Source organism: Fimicolochytrium jonesii (assembly GCF_025526975.1).
Source record: "Fimicolochytrium jonesii strain JEL569 chromosome Unknown EV422scaffold_10, whole genome shotgun sequence".
Lineage (NCBI taxonomy): Eukaryota > Fungi > Chytridiomycota > Chytridiomycetes > Spizellomycetales > Powellomycetaceae > Fimicolochytrium > Fimicolochytrium jonesii.
The window spans coordinates 67077-91966 of record NW_026515677.1 but is presented as its reverse complement, the minus strand read 5'-3'; the positions used below and the strand labels follow the sequence as shown (position 1 = coordinate 91966).

Here is a 24890-nt window from a genome sequence, read left to right as displayed (position 1 = left end):
GGTTGTGTTGAGGAAAGTGACAATGTCGAACGATGTACAGCGCTCGGATCTGGCTGGGCACTCGGCTTTCATCATCTCCAGTCTTGGGATCCGGACTTGGAGACCAAGGGGACAACGGAGGCGGGTCCGGAGATGCAGTTTTTGGGAGCGGGGATATTGAATTGGCGGCACGCTTCACCAGAGGTGTAGGGGGACGCACCGGGAGCAAGGGTTGTTGAGTATGCTGCACCGTGGGAACAGGCAGACGCGCGGCAACCGGGTTGTCAATGTCGATCGGGGTTGGTGAATCTTGGTCTTGAAAGCGGACCCAGGGTGTCGGAGGAGCTCGGGGAGGAGCACAACCCTGGCGTATCGGTGGTGGATGGATAGGTGGCGGGACACCGGCAGCCGTTTGAGAGCAGGTCGGATATCGCGACGAGGGAGGTGGACGCACTAAGCAGTAGTCGGCAGAGGAAGCAGATGACTGAGCGAACTCTATGTTGTGTGAGATGTAATACTGTGAAGTATGTATTGAAGTCTCGAGTAGAAAGAGGACGCGAAGTCCGAAGGGGAAGAAAAGAGTGAAGTCCCATACGCGGAAGCGTGGCGTAAGCAGGAGGGAAGTCACGTGGGGAAATAACCTACGGGAACCCTAACCAGGGACTCGGGAGGATGATACCTCCAACACCCCCACTCAAACTCACGAGTCTATCTAAGTGAAAGATAAATCTAAGCAATGAGTACAATGGTGCGGCCGTACGCGAAAAGCGGGCGGACGTCGGGTGAATAGCTATGACCAAAATGAAAGGAAATGAAAGAAAGAAATGAAAGAAGAGGGAAACGCCGCGAGTATAAAACAAGAGACAGCTGTCAGTCGCTCCAGAGAGGTAAGACCCATACTCAACCACCGTATCCCAGACTACCACTTGATACGCGAAATGATGGCAAAGGGAGGCAAGAACGGCGGGAATGGAAAGAAGAGCGGCGACGGCAAGAAGAAGCAAACGGCCCGTAAGTCGGGGACGCCAGCAGCCCCTCCAGCTGTACCTCCGCCGGGACCCTCACGACCGACTACGCGCTCTACGCGCGCATCGTCCGCCGCAACTGCAAGCAACTCTTTGATGTCAAAATCCCGAGTAAGAGAAGCTCTTCGACTGGCGATGGAGGTGGCGACGTTTTGGTATCGGAAGGATAACCATGAGAACCTTGCGGAACACCTGGCGTCTACTCATGCGAGGCTGCAGCGATCAAAGCGAAAAAAGGGGTCGTTAGAGGCATTGATGGAGGAAGCAGACTACCTTGGGTGTAAGGCAGTCTCGGAGTCGCGGTACAAAGGAAAAGGGGGCATATCAAAGGAAAAGATGAAAGAGGCGAAGCGCCGCAGTGATGCGGCCGAGAGACGGGAGCAAGACAAGTTGATGAAGCGACTCCAGTACTTGCGAAAGCACATGGATGATTCGTCTTCGAGTGATGATGACGACGGTGATGGAAAGGTGGTCCAGGGGGTCCGCCTGGTGGAGGCGGAGCTGGAGCCGGTGGATCCCCCAATGCCGGGGCAACGGCGGCTATTACGGTGGCGGGTTAAGGTGCCAAAGTCATATATAGTGCCCAGAAGCCGTCCCGGTATGGGTGTTCCATATGTCTTATTCAGACCGAGTTGTCGCCGGCTGTCTATTGCAAGCGACACATCCTTCCTGAATTGCTTGAATAAATTTCATATGTGTCTCAGGAGGAAATGGCTTCGTGAAGTAGTCAGCCAGTTGTTCCTGTGTCGCGGTGTCGAGGAGTATGACGTCCTTCTTCGCCACGCCGTCGCGTAGCTTGTGGTAGCGTACTCAATGTGTTTGGAGCATTGAGTAATAGCCGTGGAGTTGGCAATCTCGCGGGCGCTCTGATTGTCGATGTGGATTGGCGTGGGGTCCTTGATGTTGCCGTATTCGTCGCCAAAGACCTCCGCGATGATCGTGCGGAGCCAGTAGAGCTCGTTGTAACCGAGGGCTGCGGCAATATACTCAGCTTCCGTGGAGCTGAGAGCTACGCACTTCTGCTTGGTGCTTTTCCAGTAGATAAGCTGGCCGTTGAAGAAGGTGGCGATGCCCGCGGTGGATTTGCGGTCGTTGACAGCGTCTGCGTAGGATGCGTCTGTATAGACGCGAAGTCCAGCTTGATCTGGATGACCGGACTTGTATGTAAGCTCGAAGGTGCGGGTACCTTTAAGGTAGCGCATGATGCAAAGTACATCATTCCAGTCGGCTTGGGTAGGAGCTGAGACCTGACGTGCAACGAAGCCGATGGCAGTTGAAATATCCCAGCGCCAGGTAATGGATGCCCACGTGAGGGCCCCCACTGCTTCCTGGTAGAGAAGCTTGTTAGGAAAAGGGGGACTTGCGGAGGCAGGTCTTGTATGCGCCGAGACAGCGCACGGCGTAGAGACCGGGGTAGCGTTTTGTTGTCCAAACTGTTCGAGTAAACCGTGGATATAGGTAACATTGCTGATTCTGAGTTGGTTCCCTGACGGCGAGAGCTGGTAACCGAAGGCTAGACCCAGGCAGTTCTTGATGGGACCGAGATCCGTACTGTAATGTGGAGTGTCCGGTCTTATTGGAGAACGACACGTCAGCGGAACATTCCTCGCTGTCTAAGTGAAACATGTTCCCGAGGTCAGTGAAAGGCCTTCCAGACAGTGTTCTCCAGTGGACTCCGACCTCATGGGTACCTTAACAGTGCTCGTCGCGCGTTCCTATGCACAACAAGTAGTTCTTCTACTACATATCGCATAGCAGAGCCGACGAACACCCAGTCCGTCTACAATACCTTACAGGAAAGTAGTTATTGTATACGAACATCAGTTATACAACCCGTGTGGAAGGTAGTCCACATCACATGGTAGCACCACTCATTTTGAGCAAAACGAGCTTCCTAGTAGATAAACACGTTGGCAACTTCAGCATCTCGAAATTGCAGATGTAGCCATCGTCACAGAACGTCAATACAATCATTCTAGACGATTCATATAGCCTCCAGGACGTCCAGGACAACGTCCACTGCAACTCCTGAAGCCCCTAGTGCCCTGTAGTTGAAAAGCGCCGACCTCTAGGTTATTTACCTAGTGGAACAACCGATACGTTGCAACCACCTCGCTTTTCGCACCTGGATGGTTAAACAAACCTCCGTAACTCACAGTTTGCCATCCATTCCTTACTCTTTCGGTATACTAACATCTTGAGAGTATACGTTCAACGGTCGACACGTAGTCGACATAAGCGCGTGTTTACTAGTAGCCAATTAGTAACCCGTTCGCGGATCGGAAATCTACCCCAGTTATTCGATCCCCTTGAAACTCGGAAACCTGGTAGAGCCCACTGATCTTGAAGACTTGTGAAAGTTTCGAAGAGATTTGATCTACGGATACGGAGATATTGAAAAACGCGCTAAATCGTCGCCACTATAACCTCTGTATAGCAAAACTATCACAGTTTTGACTGACACGACCCCCGATAAGGTTCTTCCCGACCCTGAGAATTACCTTGAATTTACCTGAACGTTTTGGAATTGTTGAATCACTGTAAAACGAGTAATCTGTCATCGCCTTCGTGGATAATTCGATACTTAAGCGAAAACGGGCAGATAGGAAGAGTCTTTCAGTTCTGGGACAGAGCTAAGCCGTTAGGTTCTTCTTGATCCTCTCAAAGGCCTCTTCAAACTGATAGCTTTAGATCCTGTTCAGGATCAACGCAGCCAAAACCCGCCGACATCGGACACGGTGGATTTTGGGGATTTTTCGCTCAAAAAGAGGGAAAATCTATGCCCAAATTTTGGTTGTTGCGTACGGCATATACCTGATTGGAGAACCTGGTCGTTTGTGTGTATTTGCTCGAGGTACTGAGGTATACAACATCAACAGAGTACTTCTGTCCGCATTCTGGTTGTATTCGTTGTTGTTTGAGGTTATTCGACCTGAAAACGAGATAACACTGGCCAGAAGGTCGTCATGAGTACATCAACGGGTAGTACAGTTACCAGGAGTGATGAAACTGCTCCTGGGGGTACGGCTGTTATTACTGAGATCATTGAGGAGCCAGGGAGTTCGGTTGACGAACATCGTGTTGAAGTTTGCCTCCCTCCTCCTCGTCCTCCTGGTCACCCGCCCGCTACGGCTATGTTGACGATCTCTGTCGAGGAGCTCAATGCCCAAATGAAGGCTGCTGCGGCTGCCGCTCAAGCAGAAGTTCGCGATCAACATGCCGAGGAACATCAGGCTTGACAGGATCGTTTGTGAGCTACGTTGGAGCATGACTCCGCAATGCGCTGTGATGTGCTGCAGGATGGGTTGGTGGATCCATTCTATATCGAGCATCGTAGGCACCATGGTACATGGATCTCGCAGCATCCGTTCAACGGCAAAAGGTGCAAGGCCACTGTTTTTGACACATTTTTGCAGAAGCATATGGACTTCATGTTTACTTTTGATCTTCCGATTGATGACTTTAAGTACAGGCAGAAGGTATCTGGCTCGCTTGAAAGCGACGCACGTACCTGGTTAGATACCGCATCCAGGGTTGACATGCAGAAAGAGGATTTGGAAATGGCTATCAAATCGATGGCTTCATATGTGACGGAGTTCAAACGTATCGTTGTCGAGGCACAGCGCAACCTGGAGGTTATCACTCCTGACGATTTGAATAACCTGTTTCTTTGTTGTCTTACTCGCGATAAGACCAATACCGTCGGCTATGAGATCGCCCAGTCGTTGTTGCATACAATGGTTGATTGCAGGGAGCAACACCCTATGCTCACATAACCGTTAATTTGTTTGATGGATCGTGCGCTTACTTCCTTTGCTGTACGTCGTCTCGCCCAATAAGGGAACCGACGCAAACAATAAAGCGGTTGCTTCTGGTAGTAGTGCACCTAAACGTGCTAATGTCTCTTCTGCCACGGGTACTGCGGGTAAGAAGGGGGGGAAAGCTAAGGAGGCGGAAGCTGCTAAACCTTACGCACGTCCTGACCTCTCAAACATGAAGTGTTTCGATTGTGGCGTGATGGGTCATCGTGCGCAAGATTGTCCTAAGAAGAAGGATAAGAAGTCCAACGAGGTTAAGGATAAGCCGCGTTGGGACGCTGGTCAGAAAAAGGGTTTTCAGTAGAGACGTTTAATAAAGACACCGTTTATTTGTCTCATTGTGCAATGGTGTCCATTGAAGAGGAACTTGAGGCTATACGCCCTGAGTCCGCTGATGGTATACTGGTTGATTGTGGCAATACGTCTGCTGCGGGGGCGCGCAAGTGCCGGCCAGACGAGACTGAAACCATTTTTCCGAGGCCTGAAGCACTGCAGTTGCAACCCGATGCGTTGATCGCACGGTGGGCATTTGTGGTTCATGGCAAGTTTTGTCGCATTTTGATCGATACAGGATGTACAACACTTATGGTACGTCAGGGTTGGGTGTCGAAACATGGTTTTCAAACCTACAACCCTAAAATGCCAATTGATGTTGCCTGGGGTGACGATGGCCATACATTCAATGCCGACAAGCTATTTTGTGGCGATCTTGGGTACAGCAGGAATCGTCAGATCGTCTAGACTTGATACCATCGTACTCTGAGTTGCGATGAAGTTGGCCGACATTCCTCCGTGGACCGTGGCGGAAGATGACAAACGCGTCTGCGAGCGCCAGAGTGGGACGGGCGGAGAGGGATGCTTGCTGTTTATCCTGCCACCGTCGTTTTGCATGTGGCCCCGCGGACCCCTTCCCGTCTTCCCTTCGTCCGTATACAGCATTCATCACCTGGTTGTCCGCCGTCCATATCCGCCGTATTCCGCTATTTATTCTCGCTCACTTCCTGTCTGTCCATCTCTCTTCAGGAGTGTTGACCCTCAAGTGTGACAATTACGTTCTTCATCGTAGTGTAAGGTCCCAAGGAAAACAGGCGACAAAGTATCAGCACTCTCCGACAAATATGGCCGCCAGCATCCCTTCCGCCCCGCGTGAGGAGAGCTTCCTGGTTCGCGCTGGGACCCTGCGAATTCAAGTGAAGCGGTGGGGAAAGAAAGGAGGTGTTCCCATCTTGGCGCTCCATGGGGTGAGTATCGGAGGTGGAAGTATGACCGATTGAAACTTCAGATAGCCTGTGTTGCTCGAGCGACAGCGAGGGTCTGTAGCGAGCGAAAGGGAGGCACAGGGTTGTTGAGGCCCAAGTATGAGCGGGGCTGGCGAAGGACCGCGAGAGCGAGGGCTCTGCCCGTTAAGCGCAGGTTTGCTTAAGGAAGGCAATTGCGTTCGACATACACGAATTTGGTCGACCCAACTCATTTCATCCGTTCATCGTGCATCATCGTTTCAAGACTGATTCACTTTCCAATCTCACAGTGGCTGGACAACGCGAACACCTTCGACCGCCTCATCCCCTACCTTCTCGCACACCACAACGATGAGTCTGGAGTAGGGCTGGATATCATCGCTCCCGATTTTGCGGGCCATGGGCGTAGTGCGCACCGACACCCGCAGAGCGATTATTTGCCGAATAAATGGGCGGAGGATTCGATCATGATTGTGGAGCAGTTGGGTGAGTAATCGAGGGCTTCAACAATCGCGAAGGAGACAGCTATCTCACATCATCCCCAGGCTGGACCCGGTTCGCCCTCCTCGGCCACAGCATGGGCGGCGCCATCAGCACGATAATCGCCTCGATCCTCACCACGCGCATAACCCACCTCATCCTCATTGAAAACCTCGGGCCACCTCCACCACCCGCCGATGAACAGCTCTACGCGAAGTTGTGGGCCACGCAACTCACATTACCGGATAGCGCGCCTGGTAGAGGGAGGGGCAAACGCGTGTATGGGAGCTTAGAGGAGTGCGCGGTTGTAAGAGCAAGCGGGAGCCGGGCGATGCCATTGAGTGTGGAGGCGGCGAGGGTGCTTGTGGAACGTGGGGCGGTGGCTGTTGGAGATCAGGAGAGTGGGTCGGATGTGGCTGTTGACACCTTCGACCCTGTGGGCTTATCATCCATTCCTGCTCCCACACCAACGCCAATTTCAACACGCATCCCATCGGCCACCACAACCACCCACTACACATTCACATTCGATCCCCGCATCCGCTCCTACCCGCCAGAACTCGCCCTCCCGCCTCCCGTCCTCCACACATTCCTCTCCTCCATCACCGCGCCCGTGCTTATAATCCTCGGCACCCACGGCCTCCCAGCCTCGCGCCGGCTCATTGAGCTACGAAAGGGGCTGGTGCGGGATTGTAGGGTTGTGGAGGTGGAGGGCGGGCATCATTGTCATTTGGATGACGGGTGGGAGGGTGTTGGGGAGGTGATCAGAGGGTGGTTGAAGGAGAGGCCGCTGGTGAAGGTGGGGGCGGGGAGAAGCGTTGGGGGAAGAGGGGCGGTGCCGGCAGGGAGGGGCCCGATCAAGGGATATAAGTTGTGAGACTTCATGCGAGAAGGGTTTGCGACACCCGGTATCTTGAACAATCCGCACGAATGTGACATTAGAGGACGACGCATAGGCAGAGAGACTGATTATAATGAGATAGATAGCACCGTTGTATATGTCGCTTGTGTGCATGAAGGTGTGCCGTTCGTCAGGCCACGGAGGAGATGGGCGGAGTGTGCTTCAAGTCGCGGAGCGCAGCCAAAGCGCAGCAACTCCGCTCCCAAATAACCTTCCCTGAGGGCATCTTCATTCCCCTCATTGCACAGGGGCATCCGAACAAACAACGGGAGCTGCATTGGAGAGTGAAAAGGCCGTTAAAGCGCTCCCGAGCATCTTCTATCCCACCACCGTCACTCAAACCGCCAAGTTCAGGGACCACTCGAATCTCGAGGCTGCTCCTTTCGTTCCAGTTTTCCTCGTCTTTGAATATGGCGCTCATCAACATAAACCAGTTCTTCTCGGAATCCCCCTATTCGGCTGCCGAACAGATTCCCGCCTACGTCTCCAACGGCCCCTCCACCGTCACCATCACCCCCCCCCCCTGGTTCGTTCCGGCCAGCGGCTCGAAGGTGTATCCGCAGCGAATGCCCAGATGATCGTTGTGGAAGATCTTCACCCCGTTCCGAAGTCGGCCTGCAGGAGGAGCTCGCTCATTTGAAATTGTATCGGAATGCAAACAAAGGCTCCAAAAGCCTTTCCTATTCGAATAACAATAGAGCATCTGATTAGAGAGTTTGCGGGTCTGCTGCCAAGGAAATCTCGTCTGGAAGCGGCGTTCAACTTGCTGAGCGAAAGGCCTTTGCGACAGCGGCGCGGTTTGGATTCCGCGACCGCACACTTGTATCGTGAACACCTGGAAGCTCCGTGCATCGCCTTCGATTGGCTCTGCACCACATGGAAGAGCCTCGAGCGTCTCCCATACGTGTATGCCCGCGTGGAGGGGGCGTCGCTCAAGTTTTCCTCGCATGCCAGAGTTCTGTCGGCAACTTGCCAACTGCCATCCAAGCATACCAGCATATCTACCAGATGTCCCGGGCATGAGGCTTGTGCTTCAGCTTTATGCCCCTGGCTAGGACCTTCTTTTGAAGGATTCACCATAAAGATCGTGAGGGGGATACGAGGAAATGAAAGCCAATGACAACATCAATCCAATGAAGGCCTAGGAAGCCGAGTGCAGCGGGGACCTCCACCCATGCCCTCCCGCTCGGCCCTCCCGTACATGTACACGGCCGCCGTGGAGGCCGAAAGGAAAGGAACACATTTTGCTGAGCTTGGAAAGAGATGCTGCGAAGTTTAACCCCCATCTTCGCTCTCGGTGCTTCAAGCGCTCGTCCATCGCCCCCGGTGCCCTCGCGCTAGGCGCGATAGTCATGCCCGCGACAGGGGCGGACATAATCGGCTCACCTTGGCGCGGCACTTTTTTGGGCTGGAAGTCCTCAGATGGAAACAACACATCGTATTTTCCTGTTCCCATGTACCATAGCTCCATTACAAACTGATCCATATACATCTTTCAAAATATCAAGAAAGCACACTACGTTACGTGCTGTTAAGATGTGTTACATTGTTTACGGGTATATTGCGAATGAACATTCATTTTGCCTTCAGAACTCCTTTTTCTGAATGGCACGAGCATTTACGTCCATTAGGACATCCCCGATGCATGCGTGTCGCGCGGTGCTTGTCGCGCGGTGCTGTACATGTAATACATACCTGGAACGTACATTATGAGCAATTGCGAAGTGTGCGGCTTTCAAAGCTCTGCTCCCTCAATTCGCTCCGAGGCTGAATTCAACCCCCAATCGAAACCCCACACGATAAGCAACAATGTGCAGGGCTCCTTGAGCTGAACTGTCAACTCCTGCTTTTCTTCCCGATGGACCTATCATTCCTCATACCTGCATTCGAAAGAGAGAGGTTGGAGAGCGAAGAGCATAATCGAGAGATAATTTGACATTCATCGCAACGGAACCACGCCCGCCTCGATCCAGATCCAACCCCCAGCCTCCCAACTCACCTCCACGCCGCCCACCAATCCCTCGCACCCCTCCTCCTCTCCTCCGGACTCAAACTCCTCTCCCTCGCTTTATCCACCCTCCCATGCGTCCCGACCGGCGCGACAAGGAATCTGTCGGGAAAGAACCGCGGGTCGTCGCGCGAGGTTGTGTCGACAGGTGCAGAGAGGGAGAGGGTGGAGAGCGTTGCGGTCCAGGTGTCGAGGTCGTCGGTGTCGAGAGGGGTAGAAAGGGTGGTTGTGGGCCAGGTTGAAGAATCCTGTAGTGGGATATGGGGAGGGAGGAATGGTGCTCGGATGGGTGAAATTGGGGACGGTCTGCTTGATCACCCTACCTCATCATCACCATGTTGCCCAGCACACTCATCCCACCGCTTCTTGTACTCATCAAACCCGCGCAAGTCAGGGCTGGGTGGGTATTCCAGGTCTGTACCGTCTGGGTCCGGTCGGCGGCGGCGCTCTTGAGTATCAACAACGGTCCTGAATCGCGGCCTGGTCCAGATGTCGTTTGTGTCGTTTGCTTTGGTAGGGGTTTCCGTGGGGTCGGCGGACTTGGCAGATTCTGCAGGTTCTGCAGCTTCTGCGGAGTTGGGTTGGATTGCTACTTGTTCATTTGTGGTCTTTGAGGGTGGTTCATTTTTGAGGCTGGGCAAGGGAGGTACGACGAATGAGGGTGGTTTCTTGGTCGCAGGCGAGCGCAGATCATGGTTTTTATTTTCGTTGTCGAGCGCCGGATCAGATGGGTGGTATCTGCGTTTCTTTGGCGCTGGGAGCTGCTGGTTATCATCGGCATCGGGGCTGAAGCGGCCGATGCCGGCTTTGTTGGAATTTGGTTTCGCCTTGAAGTTTCGGTCGTCAGAGTCGTCAGTGCAATCGAGTCGTTCAGTTCTCCAAGCATCATTCAAGAGAGCCCTTACCATTTTGGGCTGTGCAAGTCAGAAAATGAAGGTCTCTGCTTTTCGCACCAAAACAGCAGCTACATACACTTCGATATTGTTGTTGAATCTGGGCTCAGACTGCAAATGTGCTTGACTGGGTTTCCTCGCAGCAGCCGCCCAAGTCCGCTGAGACAGTCCGACAGACAGGGAATAGCGTGAAACAGCCGGGGGTAAAGACCTGTGGAAAGGAAGTCTCTGCAGACTTAGTCTCTGATGGAGGAAAAGAAACGGGGGAGCCAAAACAAGCGGAGAATTGAGAGGATACAATCGTTGGGAATGGCGAATTCCTTAGCGTTCGGTACGCAGGGAGAAGAGAGCGTCGGTGATATCGTGAACGACCTGTCCGGAGGTTGTGAGGCGGACTTCGGTTGATGACCCAGACCAATCTGGGTAAGACTTTCTGTGCTCGATCCCACAGGGCGCAGTCGCAGGAAGATATGAACGGATACTGCTGTTTCTCATTGAAAGTCGTGGTTGATCACTCCACCGATGACTCGTCCGTCGACGACTCTTTGACGGGACATAAACGAAGCAATCGATGATCGTTGACCATGAGGAAGCAGGGAGATTCTTGGAGATGGCCGTGCGCCTGGCCGGGGACGCAAGTCGCTGCTTTGCTGCAGCAAATTGCCCCCATCTCGGAAGCGGAAAGCCTGGAGGCGTTCACAAAGTTGCTTCTCTTGACCGCCACCCCACGCTCTCCCTTGTTTTTTGTTCATTGGAAATGCATTGGGAGGAGTGGTCTGCGATGTTTGGAGAGACACTGAAACTACTCGAGTCGTTATACGCAGAGCTTAACACGACGCACTCGCTGGGGTTGTCCGTAAGTAATCGCGATCCATATCAAGAAGCTGACATCAATGTCAGGTGCGCCAGCTCAACAATCAGCCGAATGCCTTAGTCTAGGAGTCGAGCGCACCCATCTGGGCCCTCCGCAACAATCGGTAATGGGAGACACGGACGCAATCGCTTCGTACCAGTGTTGTTACCGTGGCCCAGTAAAGGTCATATCGAAGAAGTGGGTCCGCTCATGAACATCCTGCCCTGGGCAGTAGCCGCGAGTGCAGCCGTGAAGCATTCGAAGCTGAAGAGTGTACGGCAACTTGCTCTCGTTTTGGAAATCATCGAAGTGTTTGTGGGGCTAAAGCGTGAGTTGCGAAGACGCACGACCTTTCATGTTGCACATCTAGGGACTCAGTAGGCCAGTAAACCCGAACTGGTGACATTGACGTCAGTGCCATTGGAAGGTGCGCCGACGGAAGCCGTTGTCGAGCTCTGGCTGGACGCCAGCAGTTTGGGAGGGGGAGGGGAGCCCCTCCCGATCCCTCTTTTCTCCCCATATTGCCACCCGAAGTCGCACATGCACCACAAGCAAAAGCAATGGTCAACCGCCAACCACCCTTTTTTCTTCGGGATGTGAGCAACCTTGGCTTCGGCCTCAACACTCTTCAAGAGCAGCGCCGCTCTCAACGCCTTGGCGGGCTCCCTCCTCGCTATGGACCCAGCTGTGGCGGCCTTTCCTCCGCCCAAGCCCCGGACCTCCATGCCGCAACCGGATGACCTCCCCGGCCTGCGCTACTTATGCCTTGGGGCTTGCGGCCAGGAAGGTCATCCGGTTGCAGACCTCCGAGGTCCTTGGCTTTGCATCCCAGGGGGCCTTCTGGAGGGCGCTCCCGGACGACAACGAGGTGGTCAGCTCGGTCCTTAGTAGGTTTGAGTTTGACCAGCCTGCCAAAAGCACCCAACTCCTCCAAAACGCTTGAATGTTTCGTGGTCTTCTGCTGGTATTCAAATGGGATCTGGCAGAACCTGCTACCGAGATGACTTTCTGTGGGATTCGTCGTGCGATTCGACAAAACGGTCATATGAAACATGCCCGTAAAGAAACACTTTACGGACAAAGCTCGATTTGATACGTTATTCAACGCATCCGGCGGCATCTTTGTGGGTATGCACGACGGAATATCGAAAATCGATGAACGAGGAATGGGAGAACATCGGACTAGGCGCATTGTCGTTCGTGCATGGCACCTTGTCGGTGGCGGCGCCATTCAGCGGTAGGTAACCTCCGAAATGGCGGAAATAGGTTGGGTGCCAAGGGGTGCCATGTACGCCGAACCAATTTGCCTGGGAAACAAGACGAAAATATGAAACGGTCTCCGACTGTCATTGCAACCGACGATAAGAAGCAATTACGAGAAAGCGTCTTACGTACGTCCTCCTCGTTCAGAGAAGCTCGTGTCGCGGTGTGGGGAGTTACAGTGCAGGGGAAGCCTTGTCGAGCTCCGGCTGGGACGCCATCGCTTTGGGTGGGACAACAAGCTCCTCCCTGCGAATAAGAATGTTGCGTTGAGCCCATCTGACCAAAATGGGCTATTGGATGAGGCATTTAGAAGATTGGGCTGGGTCCCAAGATCGTCGAGTGGCTGAACAGGTTTCGTTTCTTCGTTCATCTCCTTCGACCTTCTCCAACTCTCTACGTGAGCACAAGGATTTGACACCGGGAACATAAGCAATGGGAGGAGACTGCAATCATGCAAAAGGACGTTGATGTCTTGGAAAGCGACTCGATTACTCGATTACTCGACGCGGTGAAAGGAAGGCTAGACGCCGTACAATAGCTGACTTCGATGACATTTGGGAAGTTCGCATTCGCTCCCGGAACCTTGCTGACCAGAAAGCCTGCTTTTTTTTAACCTCAAATGTCAGGCAGGCAGAAGCGGAGTAGGAATCATGTGCGAGAGGGAGCGGAAATCATGAAAGGTGCAACGACCTGGATTTCCGTCGAGTGGAGTAGACCACCACCGTGACAGGAGCCTGCCCACAACAACGCCGAGGAAATCTTCCAACTCCACAAGAGAGATATGACGACGGACGCAGTTGATGTCCTCAAACCGCTCGACAGCTCGATGGACATCGCGCCCTTCTTCCAACGTGCGCAAGCTAGCACAAGACGGCTGCCTCCCCTGTCGCAGAAAGAAAGAGGCGATTCCATCAACGGTGCAGGTGTTGGATTTTTGGTTCGGAAACATCAATTTTGAAATAATATAGGTGTTGCCGAAGCCAACTTCGCAGTCTGATCTATACATAGTCTAAGAACGTGCCTTGCTCTTGCCCGCTCTTGTTGTCGCGACACACCGGCCCGGAAGCTCGGTGTGTGCCGAAAACATGCAGGACGGAGATACCAGCCGAGCCTTGAAAGTCTGAATTACGTGATTGTCCCAAAAAACATCCAAAATCTGATCAATTCCTTCAACAGCCGAATAATTTCCTCTGAGAAAAGGTCTTTCAACCCTGAGGGAGGGACGAGCAAAAAAGCTGGGCAAAAGAGCAGCTCCCCCACCGGGAGTCGAACCCGGGCCACGTCGGTGAAAGCGACGGATCCTAGCCGTTGGACCATGGAGGACTTGTGAAAGTTAAGGAAGGTTTTTATCTTGGCTCATATACTGCTCAGGTTGAAAACTTGTGGATGCTGGACGGAAGCTCGAGATCATGTTTCACACATCCGCTCCTGTGCCGTTGGACCATGGAGCATTTGATGAATGTTGCTATTGTATACTCCTTTCCTAGCCGTTGCACGATGGAGGATTTTTGGTGAAAGCTGCTATTTGAAAGAAATACCTTTTCATACAATCATGGCGTATTGTTAATTCATTCCGCAGGACGTCGTCGGGAGAACTCGTCCCCACACGTTACGCATTCAAAGACCGGGCGAGGGGCGATATCCCCGGTCGGCATGTACGTACCACTTCGACTTCCATGCGCAATGCCGCGTATCTCTCATGCTATTTCAATTGCTAAAATGAGTGACCTCTATGTACAAGTAGGTTTTGGCCTTCCCTTCCAAGTCGACTCAACTTTCAACCATCTCCAACGTCTCATCCGGATCCAAGCCGCAAGCCTCACAACTCCACCTCCAACACTCCCCCCACTTGGAATCATCCCAATACGTTTTCGCCGGCTCACACGCCTTGCAATCCTTCATATAGTGGCCCGATCCCTCGCCGGTCAGTGGGCTCGTAGCACACAGCACAATACACCTCGTCCCCTGCTCGATCGTCCTTGCAAACGGCAGCCAGGTGAGGATATGATTGGACATGAATGCGTTGAAGCGGGAGTTGTCGTTGCCCATTTGGGTCGTGGGAACGAAGCCGGGGGTGCATGAGTTGATGGAGACGAGTGGAGGGCCCTTGGGAGACGCTGCCGGCACGCCCGCGTCGTTGATAGGCGGGTGATCAGACATCTTTGGCGACAACGGCGGGATCCACCCCGCGAGAAAGATCGTTTCATACATCATCGCCAGTTTGGACGTCGCGTAGCTGCCGCGGATACTATATGCCGTTGGATCTTTTGAGTAGTCGAGGTTGGTGAAGTCGACGGAAGGGGCGAAGCGGTGCAGCTCGGAGGAGACGTTTACGATGCGAGTTGTCTTGCCGCGTTCGCGGGCGGTCCGTTTGAGGAGGGGGAGGAGGAGGGTGGTGAGGTAGAAGTGGCCGAGATAGTTCGTTGCAAAGGTCTGTTCTAGACGTGTTGTTTTCGTGGGAGTGCTGCCTTCTGCGACTGCGACATTGGAGACGTTGGGGGCCTGGACGTCGATGATGACGGGGGTTTTGGAACTTGGGTAGATTCCACCATTGTTCAATAACAGGTGCAAGGGGTATCCCTTCCCCTCATACTCCTCAGCAAACTTCTTCACACTCCCCAAATCCGCCAAATCCAACTTCATAGACTCGACAAAGTCAGCCAGAAGCGGGTGTGTGTCCCTGAGTTTTCGGACAGCGTCCTTTGCTTTCTCTTCGTTACGGCAGGCTAACGTGATATGGAAGCGGTGTTGAGCGGGAGTTGCAGTTGAGAGCAAGGAGTCGGCGGTGGAGAAGCCGAGGCCTGCGTTTCCGCCTGTGATGATGACATAGGTGGTCGTTGTTGCTGGTGGTGGTGCGGCGTCGGGGGTTCCGTCGAAGTGGGAGCGTTCGGAGTGTTTAGAATGGGACATTGTGGTCGTTAAGTGATGAGATGACAAGACGAAGACTGTCGTGTTGAGTACGGAAGCTCAGTCGGGAGTGGTGGATGCAGTGAGACTCGAGAGGCGCGTGACGTGGTGACCCCAGTCCGTTCTTTCCGACGACAACAACCAGCACACTCCCTCGTAATGACTCGAGAAGCACCAACACCGCCCCTCCACCACACATCCTTCCCCGGCATCTCATCCATCCTCCCAAACGAACTCACATCCCTCTACGCAGGCTCAATACCTCCACTCCGCGTATGTTAGGCCAAGCATGGTCGCAGATCGAGTGATGAGCGCGGAAAGCAAAGAGTTGCGACAGAGGTTTGGTGGGACACCGAGTCTCTCTCCCATTCCCCATTCCTGCATATCTGCTCTCGGCCGCCTTACCTTGCCACCGCCTCTGCTCCGTCCGCGCATCCTTCAGGCGGGATCGCAGCTGTTCCTCAAACCTGGACAGATCTGTGAAAGCCTCAAGGACAATATTGAGATTTTCGTTCGCTCCTCATGTGGGGTTATCTGCTCCGTTGTGCTCGCCGAGATGACCCCCCGGCTCCTGTTCCTCCTTCTCGATGACGTTTGTAGGTTCATGTTCCCAACCTTCCGCATGGCACATTCGTTTCCAGCAGGGACCTGGTCTCCAGCACTCACTCAAGCCCACCCAGCCACCTTCGCACACCGCCATTCCAACCCCTCACCCTCCCCTAACCCAAACCCACCTGGAAAAGCCTCCTCCTTAGCATGAAACCTCCTCTCAAACGCTGACCGTGGGATGTTCATCGACGGCACCGTGTCAACATTGGCAATGGGCGAGGACGGCGCAATGTCGTCTTCGTTTTGCTCCATATCTGCTTCTGCTTGTGAGTGGGAGGACGGTGTGTGGGCGGGCCCGAGGGACACAGAGACGGTGGTGAGGGGTGAGCGGGGTGGACGGCGACTCATTTTGGGGGGATGGTGTGTATGATGGGTTGGAGTCGAGATGATCGATCTCCTTGGTCATGTCAATTTTGGTGGTGAGAGATGTCCGCGCTTTTCTTCGCTCCTGGAGCGGCCTATCTTGCACCGATATCATCCAACACCAACGAGCACTCTCACTCGTATCCATCTCTTTTGCTTGAAAAGTTGTACAAGGAGCAAATAGGTATATAAGATGTTCCGGTGGTATAATTGAATATAAAGGGGTGCAAGACATGTACGGGTGTATGTTAACCGCCATGTGAAAACCAAAAAGGTGAGAATGCTGCTCATGAAGAGCGTTGGCTGATGTATGCAAATTGCAAGCGCCGTGGGCAATGCATGCGGAAAGAGATCCGTCGTCGCCCTACGCTACGCCTCAAACGGGCCGCCGTACAAGAACTCCTTTACGCCGTCAAGGACGATGGAACAGCCGGTCCAGCCGCGCCGTCCGCACCCCCACTCCCACTCCCACTCCCACCGCTCCCACTCCCTTCGCCGCCCCGCTTGCTCAGCTGCGACTCCAAAAACCGGACCCGTTCTCGCAACTGATTGACCTCCTCAGGAGAAGTCTCCCGTTTCACGAGGTCGACCACGCCGCCATCGCCCCTCGTCCTTACCCTTTTGACGACCGATGAAGACGATGCTCCCGATTCGCGTTTGCGGCGGGTGACAGTGAACGATTCTGTTTCGGCTGTGAGGTCAATTGTAATGTCGTCGCCTTCGTCGATCTGGATTGGGGTGGTGGATCGGTTCTTCTGTAAGTTGATGCGGTTGCGACGCGGGTTGCGAGGGGGTTCGGGGCCGGCGTCGGCGTCGTTGTCGGCTGCGGCGTCGGCCTCGGTTGGAACGAATGGTATAATATCGTCGGCTTCGAGGAGCGCTGTGTTTTGTTAAGAGTGTCAGAATAGCTTCAAAGAAACGATCGTTATCCTCACGTACCACGCGATCGGTATCGGAAAACAAACGTCACGATAGGTTGCTCGTTGTCCATGAATACGCAGTGGCACGACGCCCGAGGAGGTGCTGCTACCCCATCGCCTAGGCTGTGGCGGACAACGAAAGAGCTTTAACACCCTAGGAATTGCGTTATATGCAACCATGACTGCGATGACATACACACTGCGATGACTAAGGAAGGCCCCTTTCTTCTTCGGAACGTTCCCAGCCGCTAACTCAGGGGGAGCATCGACCCAGGGCTGGTCCCGGCTGAAGCTTTCTGACTTGGCGACGCGAGTAACTTCGACCTTGATGGTGCTCAACTCCTGCAGAGCCGAGGCCTGTGACGGGCGTACAAAAGGTACATCTTCGTCCTGTGCGTCCAGGTCCAGTTTCCCGAAACGAAAAGGGTAGAGGAAATTCCCGCGGTGGACACCCTTCTGCTGGAACTTCGATTGCGAGACAATTGTCCTGGTCTGCGGAACACCGTCCAGAATCGCCTTGCACCTACCATCAACAAAAGACGATCAGCCAACGGCCATCATGGTATCATTATCAACCATCGAACGATCATCAAAGACAGCACGGAGCGGTCGGCCACAATAAACGATAAACGACCGTTCGATGTGGCTCACATTTACTCGCTTTCCTCGCTAGAGGTGCGCCTGCGGCGCGGGACTCTCTTGCGAGAACACTTGCGATGGTAGCTCACCTATAGTGGGGTGCCTTCACTCCCTGCTCTCTCCGGTCAATGTGACCCCTTTCTGGAAACAGGTCGTAGAACAGCACATAGTCTTTATCTTCTTGGGAGGCAATGTAGCAAGTGACGGTTTTGCCATCGTCCGATACGGTTGTCTGAAATTCCTCGAGGTTCTGGTTGTCGATCTGAACGTGCACTTCCAAGCCGCGGTGGGCTGGCATTACTACGACTGGGTGTGGTGGGTGTGGTGGGTGTGACGAGCTTGGAGTTTGGTGACCCTGCCGCAGCCCTGTCTCGGTTGCCGTGAGAACATGCGCCAATCTCGCTGAGGTTGGGAAAGGGAGCTGTCAAAGACTGGAGGCTTCCCCACCTGGGCGTCTCCATTATTCTCTCCATTGCCCCGACAAAGTTGGAGAGCCCAATTCTTCCCTTGCTACATGCACAACGCAAAGCACCCCTCAACACATAGGCTCCATTGATTGAGTTGGGCGCCTACAGTATCTAGCTTTCTTGGTTGCACTCGACGAACCGACGCCGTTTTTCAGCCACATATCACACCAACTCACTTCTCCCCCAAACCCTCGACCGATCTCCAACGCACCTCAACGCCAACGAACGCAAGCAGCAATGACCCACCGTACAGCATACGACCCGCCACCACCACACTCCCCCGGTAACATCCCCATCCCGGCCTTCTTCTCGGTGCACACGTTAAAGGCCTACGGCCTGTCCCTCGCAAATCAGGACAAACGCGTCTCCTTCGTCGTTCTGTTCGTGACGGTGTTACTTGGCTACCTCGCTACAGTCGCCGTCTTCAACATCCTGAGGGGAACGCTTATGGCTGCGTGGAGGGGGATCAAGATTGCGCTGATTGTTACTGGAGCGCTGTACGTGTTTATTCAGTACGAGAGTTGGAAAGGCGCGGGAACGGCGGCCAGGACGACGTACGGTGGAACGGCAAGATAGAGCGAGACGTGGATTCGGATGGCGAACACACCGCATCTCCACCGCCCCGAGCGGCTGAACCTTTCGTCTGAGAGAATTCCGAAGCATCGAAGCCCATGGGCGCTCCGTGAACATTCGCGAAACATCGTAGACAGCCTATCCTGCCCGCATGCTTTGGATATGGCAAGCTGTGGGATACTTCAAAAGCTGGAAGGCACGTCGGCCGGCTGCACGGAACAGGTCTCTGATCGCTTTCAAATAACCACCTCAGAATCAGTACATCTGCCAGGCTGAGCTCGATAATAATCCGATTACATGGAGGGACCGCATTAGACCGTGTAGAGATCCCGTGTTGGTTATACCGGCGGGATGTAGTTTTTTGGAAGGCTCTTTCTTGATCAGGGCCGATCAATTCTTATAATTTATGAATATATAATGTACACATTCCGTCGACGCTGTCCCTCGTACTCTTCCATCGCTTCAACGTACAAACGGACTGCGGCCAGAGTTGTACGACGCAGTCTTCCATGCATCGGAGTTCGGACGGTTGGGATCCCATTACCTTCATCCCACGACTCTTGATGAATCAAAACGTCATTGTCCTGGTGCTCCGGGAGGTCAAAGGCAGGCAGGGCTCGTGCTCCATATAGTCGGAAAGTGGAACACCTCCGCCGAGACCGGAGAACTCGCAAGCCAGGAACCATATGCATGTTGGATATCGGATTATGTTGCGGTCGTCGCTCGGGACGGTTTCAGTCCCGGTTTTTTGCATTCCCTTTGTTCCGTGCACCGTGCATGAGTGAGACACCTCTTCCGATTTCATTTCGCTCCAGAAAGCTTCACAGTATGTGGGCAACAAGTGGGACAGTACACTTGATAGTATGCTGGGAACCACACACTCAACGGGAGCTCGTCCCGTCTCGGACGTTGGTGTATCGCTCCGTGTTTCCCTGTCGGCCCTGATGATGATACCGCACCCAAGAGTGATGTGCCGGATGGCGGCGCTCCCTTGTAAGCATTGTCAAGGTGGTGCCGGGTGCACCTGGTCGACAACCCGGGGATATCCAAGTATCCATCGGTCAATCCTCGGTTCAAACGGGGCCAGAACTTGCAGGCGTGGCAGGTATTTGAGCATGGTCGGGAGTGCCCTCCAGGTCCAGGGTTGAGTCTGCAATGTTGAATCGGTGTGAGAGACTGCCGAAGATCGCTCGGTCCATGGACTACCCCGTTGTTAGCAATCGATGCACGAAACGGAGGTACATAGCGCCCATTTATCATCATGGCGCCCGGATATCTTGATATTGCTTCCACCGTATGCGAAGCCGTTTCTCGCGCAATGCGCACATTTCTTGCTAGGATAAAACCACGCGGTCTTTTGCTATGGTCTTTCACCGTTCCGCCAACCTCCGGTGCATCTCCGCGGTTGAGAGTCTCCCCATCGGGCGATGCCTCGACATCGTCGGCGCCACCGACCGTTTACGTGCCTGCCCCTCGCTTAGAGAGCAGATATATTGCAGATACATGCGTGTCAGTAGGTTGACGGTCTACCCGTTCAAACCGCGCGGCCTCTCAGAAAGCCCGAGATGCCAAAGTAAGCACTGTGATCAATACGCCCATCGTCTGCTCTCATTGCTCAACGACAAGAGGCTTTTAAAGTAATAAATCGGACCCCATGCATGCCCACGGTCCCAATCGAGAGAGTCTCCGGCATGGCACAAGCCCCAAATGTTATCGTGACGGGCGGGCCGCCGGCGTGGGATTTGGGACAATGGGAAGAGGCGTGGGGCCGTTGGATCGCCCTCTTTGCTGGCCCACCGGGTCTTTTGTCCTGCGCGTCTTTTCGCCCCCCCCGGATCCCTCCCACAGACTCCAGACGTGCGCTGCTGATCGGCTGTACGACTACTGTACGTACCGACAACAACAACTGGGACACAGGCACGCACACACACTCCCACCCTCACCCTCATCATCATCGCAATCACCATCTCCGTCCTGATTGGAGAGCAGGGCGTCGCTCGGAGCCTCGCTCGCATTGCGCAACGCTGATTCCATTTCATTTCCGGAAAAATCTCACTCTTATAAAAGGAGCCAAGGGTGTTCCCCGTCCTCCCCGTCCTTCCTGTTGTTCGATACCCTCCTGCGTTTGACTCGGCGTTGGAAAGGTATGTCAAGTCTGTGTGGCGACGAGGTGATCTTCGTCGGAATGCATTGCCTTGGCCGCCAGAAACCAAAATGCATTTCGCGGGCGCCCATCTTTTGGAAGTGTGCCCCATCGTGAACCCGGACTAACTCTTATATCACCTTCCACGCATTTCTAGTCATTGAATACCCTTCAACCTTCCAATACGCTCCCAAAATGCACCTCGCCTCGACCACCCTCACGGCGTTCCTTGCCCTCGCGGCGAGCGCCACCGCCGCCCCTTCCAAGCCCCAAGACGCATGCGCTGTCAACGCTGCCGTCGGATTCAACGGCACCACCGGAGGATGGTTCCCGTACAAGAGCGCCGTGGGCTGCCTGAACACGTTCCCCATCAACAAGGACATCCAAAAGAGCACCACGGAGACTGTGAGGCGGGCTATTGATGGGTGGTATGCCTTTACCGACATGGCTTCCGTCGCCTCCAAGATCGACGGCGGCGTCTGGGATCTGAAGGACGTCGACCTCCGCAAATCTCTCAAAGCCATCAGCACCAAAAACTACAAGCACGAGAAGGACTTCCACGACGACCTTACCTTCCTGCTCCGCCAGCTCGGCGACGCCCACACCGGTTATCGCAGTCTGTGCTTCCACTCTGCCTACTCTTACTACCAGCCTTGGGGTTTCGATGTCATTGTTGACAGCAAGTCTGGGAAGCAGTACGTGAGGTTGGCCGAGAACCCCGCCCCCGCGGCTGCCGCTGGTGCCCTCTGGGAGAATGTCAAGAAGGCTGCTGGGTATGACCCTGCGAAGTACTCCGGCTGGACCGTGAAGAAGATTGATGGTGACGATGCCATTTCTTACATCAAGAAGTTCTCCGACACTCAAGTCGGCACCGTCAAGGACCGAGGCACTCGCTTCAACGTCGCCGTCCAGCGTGTCACCGTCCTCCAAACCGGTGCCATCCGCAAGACTTTCGGCGCCGTTACCGTCTCGTCCTCCATGGAAGCCCCCGCCAAGGGCTCGCGGAAGTACACGCTCGTCTCCCCTGAGGGTAAGACGGTCACCATCGACGCACCGTGGTTCGCCCGCCACGGCGCCCTCGCCAAGCCCTACACCGACGCAAAGTCCTTCTACACGAACAACTGTCTCGTCGCCCCGGAGACCAGCCTCACCCGTCGCGACACCGATTCCGACACTGGTGTGATCCTCAACGACTTGGACTTCAGGTCCGGTGACAACGTTCTCGAGAACGCTGCCCCCATCAACTCCGCGTTGAAGCCTTTCCCCAACACCACCGAGAACGCCTTCGGCAATGGGTACCCCAAGCTCCTGAAGGCTGGCGAGTTCGGCTCTTACCACCTGTTGGATGCCGAGACCGGTGTGCAGACCCTGCCCACGTTCTCGTCTGACCCTGCCGATGGGCCCTTTGGACCTACTGCGCAGAAGTGTCTTGCTTCGTTGAACGACCCCGAGGCTACGGCCAACATCGGTACAGGAGGTCCTGCCGGCCCCAACTTCTACTGCTTCATCAAGGAAATCCACGCCGGTCTCACCCTCCTCAAGAAAGCCGGCGCCAAGAAGGTGATCCTCGACTGGACCAACAACGGCGGCGGCTGGGGTGATCTCGGCACCGCCCACGTCGTCGTCATGTTCCCCAACGTACCCCGCGACACGGCCCGTTTCCGCTCCACCCCCTTCTTCAACACCGTCATCAAGGCCGCCTTCAAGCTCGACCTCAACCTCACCACCCCACTCACCATGTTCGGCCCCGGAAACTTCATCGACCCCAAGACCCACTACCCGCCTAAGCCCTCCGACGTTGACCGCATCTTCTTGAACCCCAAGAACGGCCGCACCGAGACTTACGGCAAGTACACCTCCAAATACTCCGACCTGATCAGCATCGTCGACGGCGGCGCCATCTTTGACGAAACCCAACGCCACAACGTCTTCAACGTCACCGGCATCCCCAAACCCACCAAACCCCTCTGGGACCCCAAGAACGTGATACTCCTCACGAACGGTTTCTGCGGCTCCACCTGCGCCCACGGCGCCCGTCTCGCCGTCGACCACGTCGGCATCCGCTCCGTCGTCAAGGGCGGCGTCGCCGGCTCCAAACCCTTCTCCTTCTCCTCCTTCCCCGGCGGCAACGTCGTCGACATTGACCAGATCTTCCACGACCCCGCGGTCCTCGGCCTGGCCGCCAACCCCCTCACACCGCAACCCTTCAAGAACGCGGTGTCCCTCATGCGTGTGAATGCCGGCGTGGGATACTCTGACCGCAAGGATCTGCCCGCCGAGTATGCGCGCAAGACGGCCGACTGCAGGATCGAGATCACCGAGAAGACCATCAACCCCGCGTTTGCGTGGAAGGAGGCCGCCAAGAAGTTCCAGGGGTGCAAGAAGCACTAAAAGGCCTCGCTCGGCTTAGAGTAGAGATGTTGTGTAGATGATTCCTCTTTGTTCTTACTTTGTTGTTTCTTTCTCTCGTCCGTTGATCGGAATCTTCTGTACCCACCACCACCACATGCAATTCTCGCACACCCCCACTGTTTCTGCAGCATCATCATACCCCTCACCTATACATCTCGGAATACCAATTTGTTTCTGCTGCTGCACTACTTAACCATTCGTGTGTATTGACTTCTTCCACCCTTTGAAATGCCATATCGTACCTTGCACCCTATCGGCACGTGCTCCAGCAATGATTGGCAATCCGGACGGAAAGCACCCAAGTCAAGCTTTCGCTCAAGGACACCGGGCCGCTGCTCGCTTTCCCCCAGACATGTCCAGCGCAATGCTTCTCGGAACTTCCTGAATTCAGAATTCAGACCTGTTCGACATGTCCCGATTCCCCCCCGTGCCGACGCGTTGTGTCCGAACAGGGTCGGCGGGCCCTCTCAACGCTCACGACAACGAGGGAGAGAGATCCAAGTCACCTTCATGTTCACCTCACCGCCCAATTCGCAACAGGTAGCCGCCGTAGGCGGGGCGATGGCTATGGCTGCAAAGCCCCTGCCATGCCTTTATCCTTACGAGATTCAGTGTGTACCCAGTGGGCATGGCACGTTGTCTGGAAGCCAGTGGACAGTCGCTGCCTTAGAGGAACCGATGTAGGGGGTAAGCGTGGGAAAAGTGCCTTGCAATCGGGGGGGAAAGTTCGCATGAAATTATGAGGTGAGAAACGAGGGAAAGAAGGAGGAGGGCCTGAGAGGCACGGATCGATCCTCACCGCTCAAGGGCCAGGAATCTGGAGAAACAAAAGATCCAAAGGTCTTGAGAATTGGATCGGACGCGAAAGGAAAACGTAGGGAGAGACGGATATGGTGCACACCGCCGAAATGCGAGGAAAAGGAACGAAAATCCGGGCGGTGCTGGGAGGGACTGCCTCTTTATGAGTATCCAGGTGGGGCGGTGAAAGCGACGGAGATACGGTAAAGGCTCAAGGGACCTGAGCACTGTCTGTCTCGGATCCATAACTCGTATCCTGCAGGGACGCGGGGGCGGAGATGTTGGAATGACAAAATCTGACAGCGCGACTGCCACTGTCAAGGACCTCCAAGTGACATTCGCAGAGAGAGGGGGCTTGCACGCTGCAGATTCGGTGTACTTTTAGAAAGACGCATCGTTCTTAGCGACTGAGCAGAGACGGAGCTGGCACGGGTCAAAGCTCTCGCAGTCACAAGTGCCTTCTTTCGCCGCTTTCCAAAGAGTCGTGACACATCCACACGTCGCCCCTGGGAAAATGCATGCAAATCAACTTGATAATCGACGCAGCAACATATTAGAACCCTGGGAGAAGTGGTCCGAGATCGGACCTTTCGGCTATGCA

The 24890-nt window shown here is 54.5% G+C and overlaps 6 protein-coding genes and 1 non-coding gene across 7 annotated transcripts; 3 read left to right on the top strand and 4 right to left on the bottom strand.

The window, feature by feature from the left end:
• The first annotated feature begins 5478 nt into the window (after positions 1-5478).
• Positions 5479-7463, top strand: EV422DRAFT_36007 (Alpha/Beta hydrolase protein). Its single transcript, XM_053066632.1, has 3 exons — positions 5479-6063; positions 6351-6546; positions 6606-7463. Exons 1-3 carry the CDS (start codon positions 5632-5634, stop codon positions 7415-7417), a joined length of 1440 nt encoding a protein of 479 aa, XP_052925847.1. The 5' UTR covers positions 5479-5631; the 3' UTR covers positions 7418-7463.
• Positions 7464-9308: 1845 nt separating this feature from the next.
• EV422DRAFT_505988 (uncharacterized protein) lies at positions 9309-10357 on the bottom strand (the record flags this gene model as incomplete). The annotated part of the gene is made up of 3 exons (XM_053068527.1): positions 9309-9321; positions 9441-9697; positions 9773-10357. 3 exons carry the CDS (start codon positions 10355-10357, stop codon positions 9309-9311), a joined length of 855 nt encoding a protein of 284 aa, XP_052925846.1.
• Positions 10358-13709: 3352 nt separating this feature from the next.
• EV422DRAFT_t70 lies at positions 13710-13781 on the bottom strand. The gene has a single exon. It is a non-coding gene; the product is annotated as a tRNA-Glu (tRNA).
• Positions 13782-14143: 362 nt separating this feature from the next.
• Positions 14144-15457, bottom strand: EV422DRAFT_527503 (uncharacterized protein). Its single transcript, XM_053070219.1, has one exon. It carries the CDS (start codon positions 15366-15368, stop codon positions 14229-14231), a length of 1140 nt encoding a protein of 379 aa, XP_052925845.1. The 5' UTR covers positions 15369-15457; the 3' UTR covers positions 14144-14228.
• A 1273-nt stretch (positions 15458-16730) lies between these two features.
• EV422DRAFT_527500 (uncharacterized protein) lies at positions 16731-18318 on the bottom strand. Its single transcript, XM_053070218.1, has 4 exons — positions 17986-18318; positions 17454-17780; positions 17277-17380; positions 16731-17217 (listed from the first exon to the last, which is right to left on the bottom strand). The coding sequence occupies exons 1-4, from the start codon at positions 18192-18194 to the stop codon at positions 16742-16744; spliced, it is 1116 nt and encodes a 371-aa protein (XP_052925844.1). The 5' UTR covers positions 18195-18318; the 3' UTR covers positions 16731-16741.
• On the top strand, positions 18319-19360 carry EV422DRAFT_527498 (uncharacterized protein). Its single transcript, XM_053070217.1, has one exon. It carries the CDS (start codon positions 18601-18603, stop codon positions 18937-18939), a length of 339 nt encoding a protein of 112 aa, XP_052925843.1. The 5' UTR covers positions 18319-18600; the 3' UTR covers positions 18940-19360.
• Positions 19361-20779: 1419 nt separating this feature from the next.
• Positions 20780-23785, top strand: EV422DRAFT_578156 (uncharacterized protein). The gene is made up of 2 exons (XM_053073280.1): positions 20780-21080; positions 21237-23785. The coding sequence occupies exon 2, from the start codon at positions 21275-21277 to the stop codon at positions 23468-23470; it is 2196 nt and encodes a 731-aa protein (XP_052925842.1). The 5' UTR covers positions 20780-21080; positions 21237-21274; the 3' UTR covers positions 23471-23785.
• The last annotated feature ends 1105 nt before the right edge of the window (positions 23786-24890 follow it).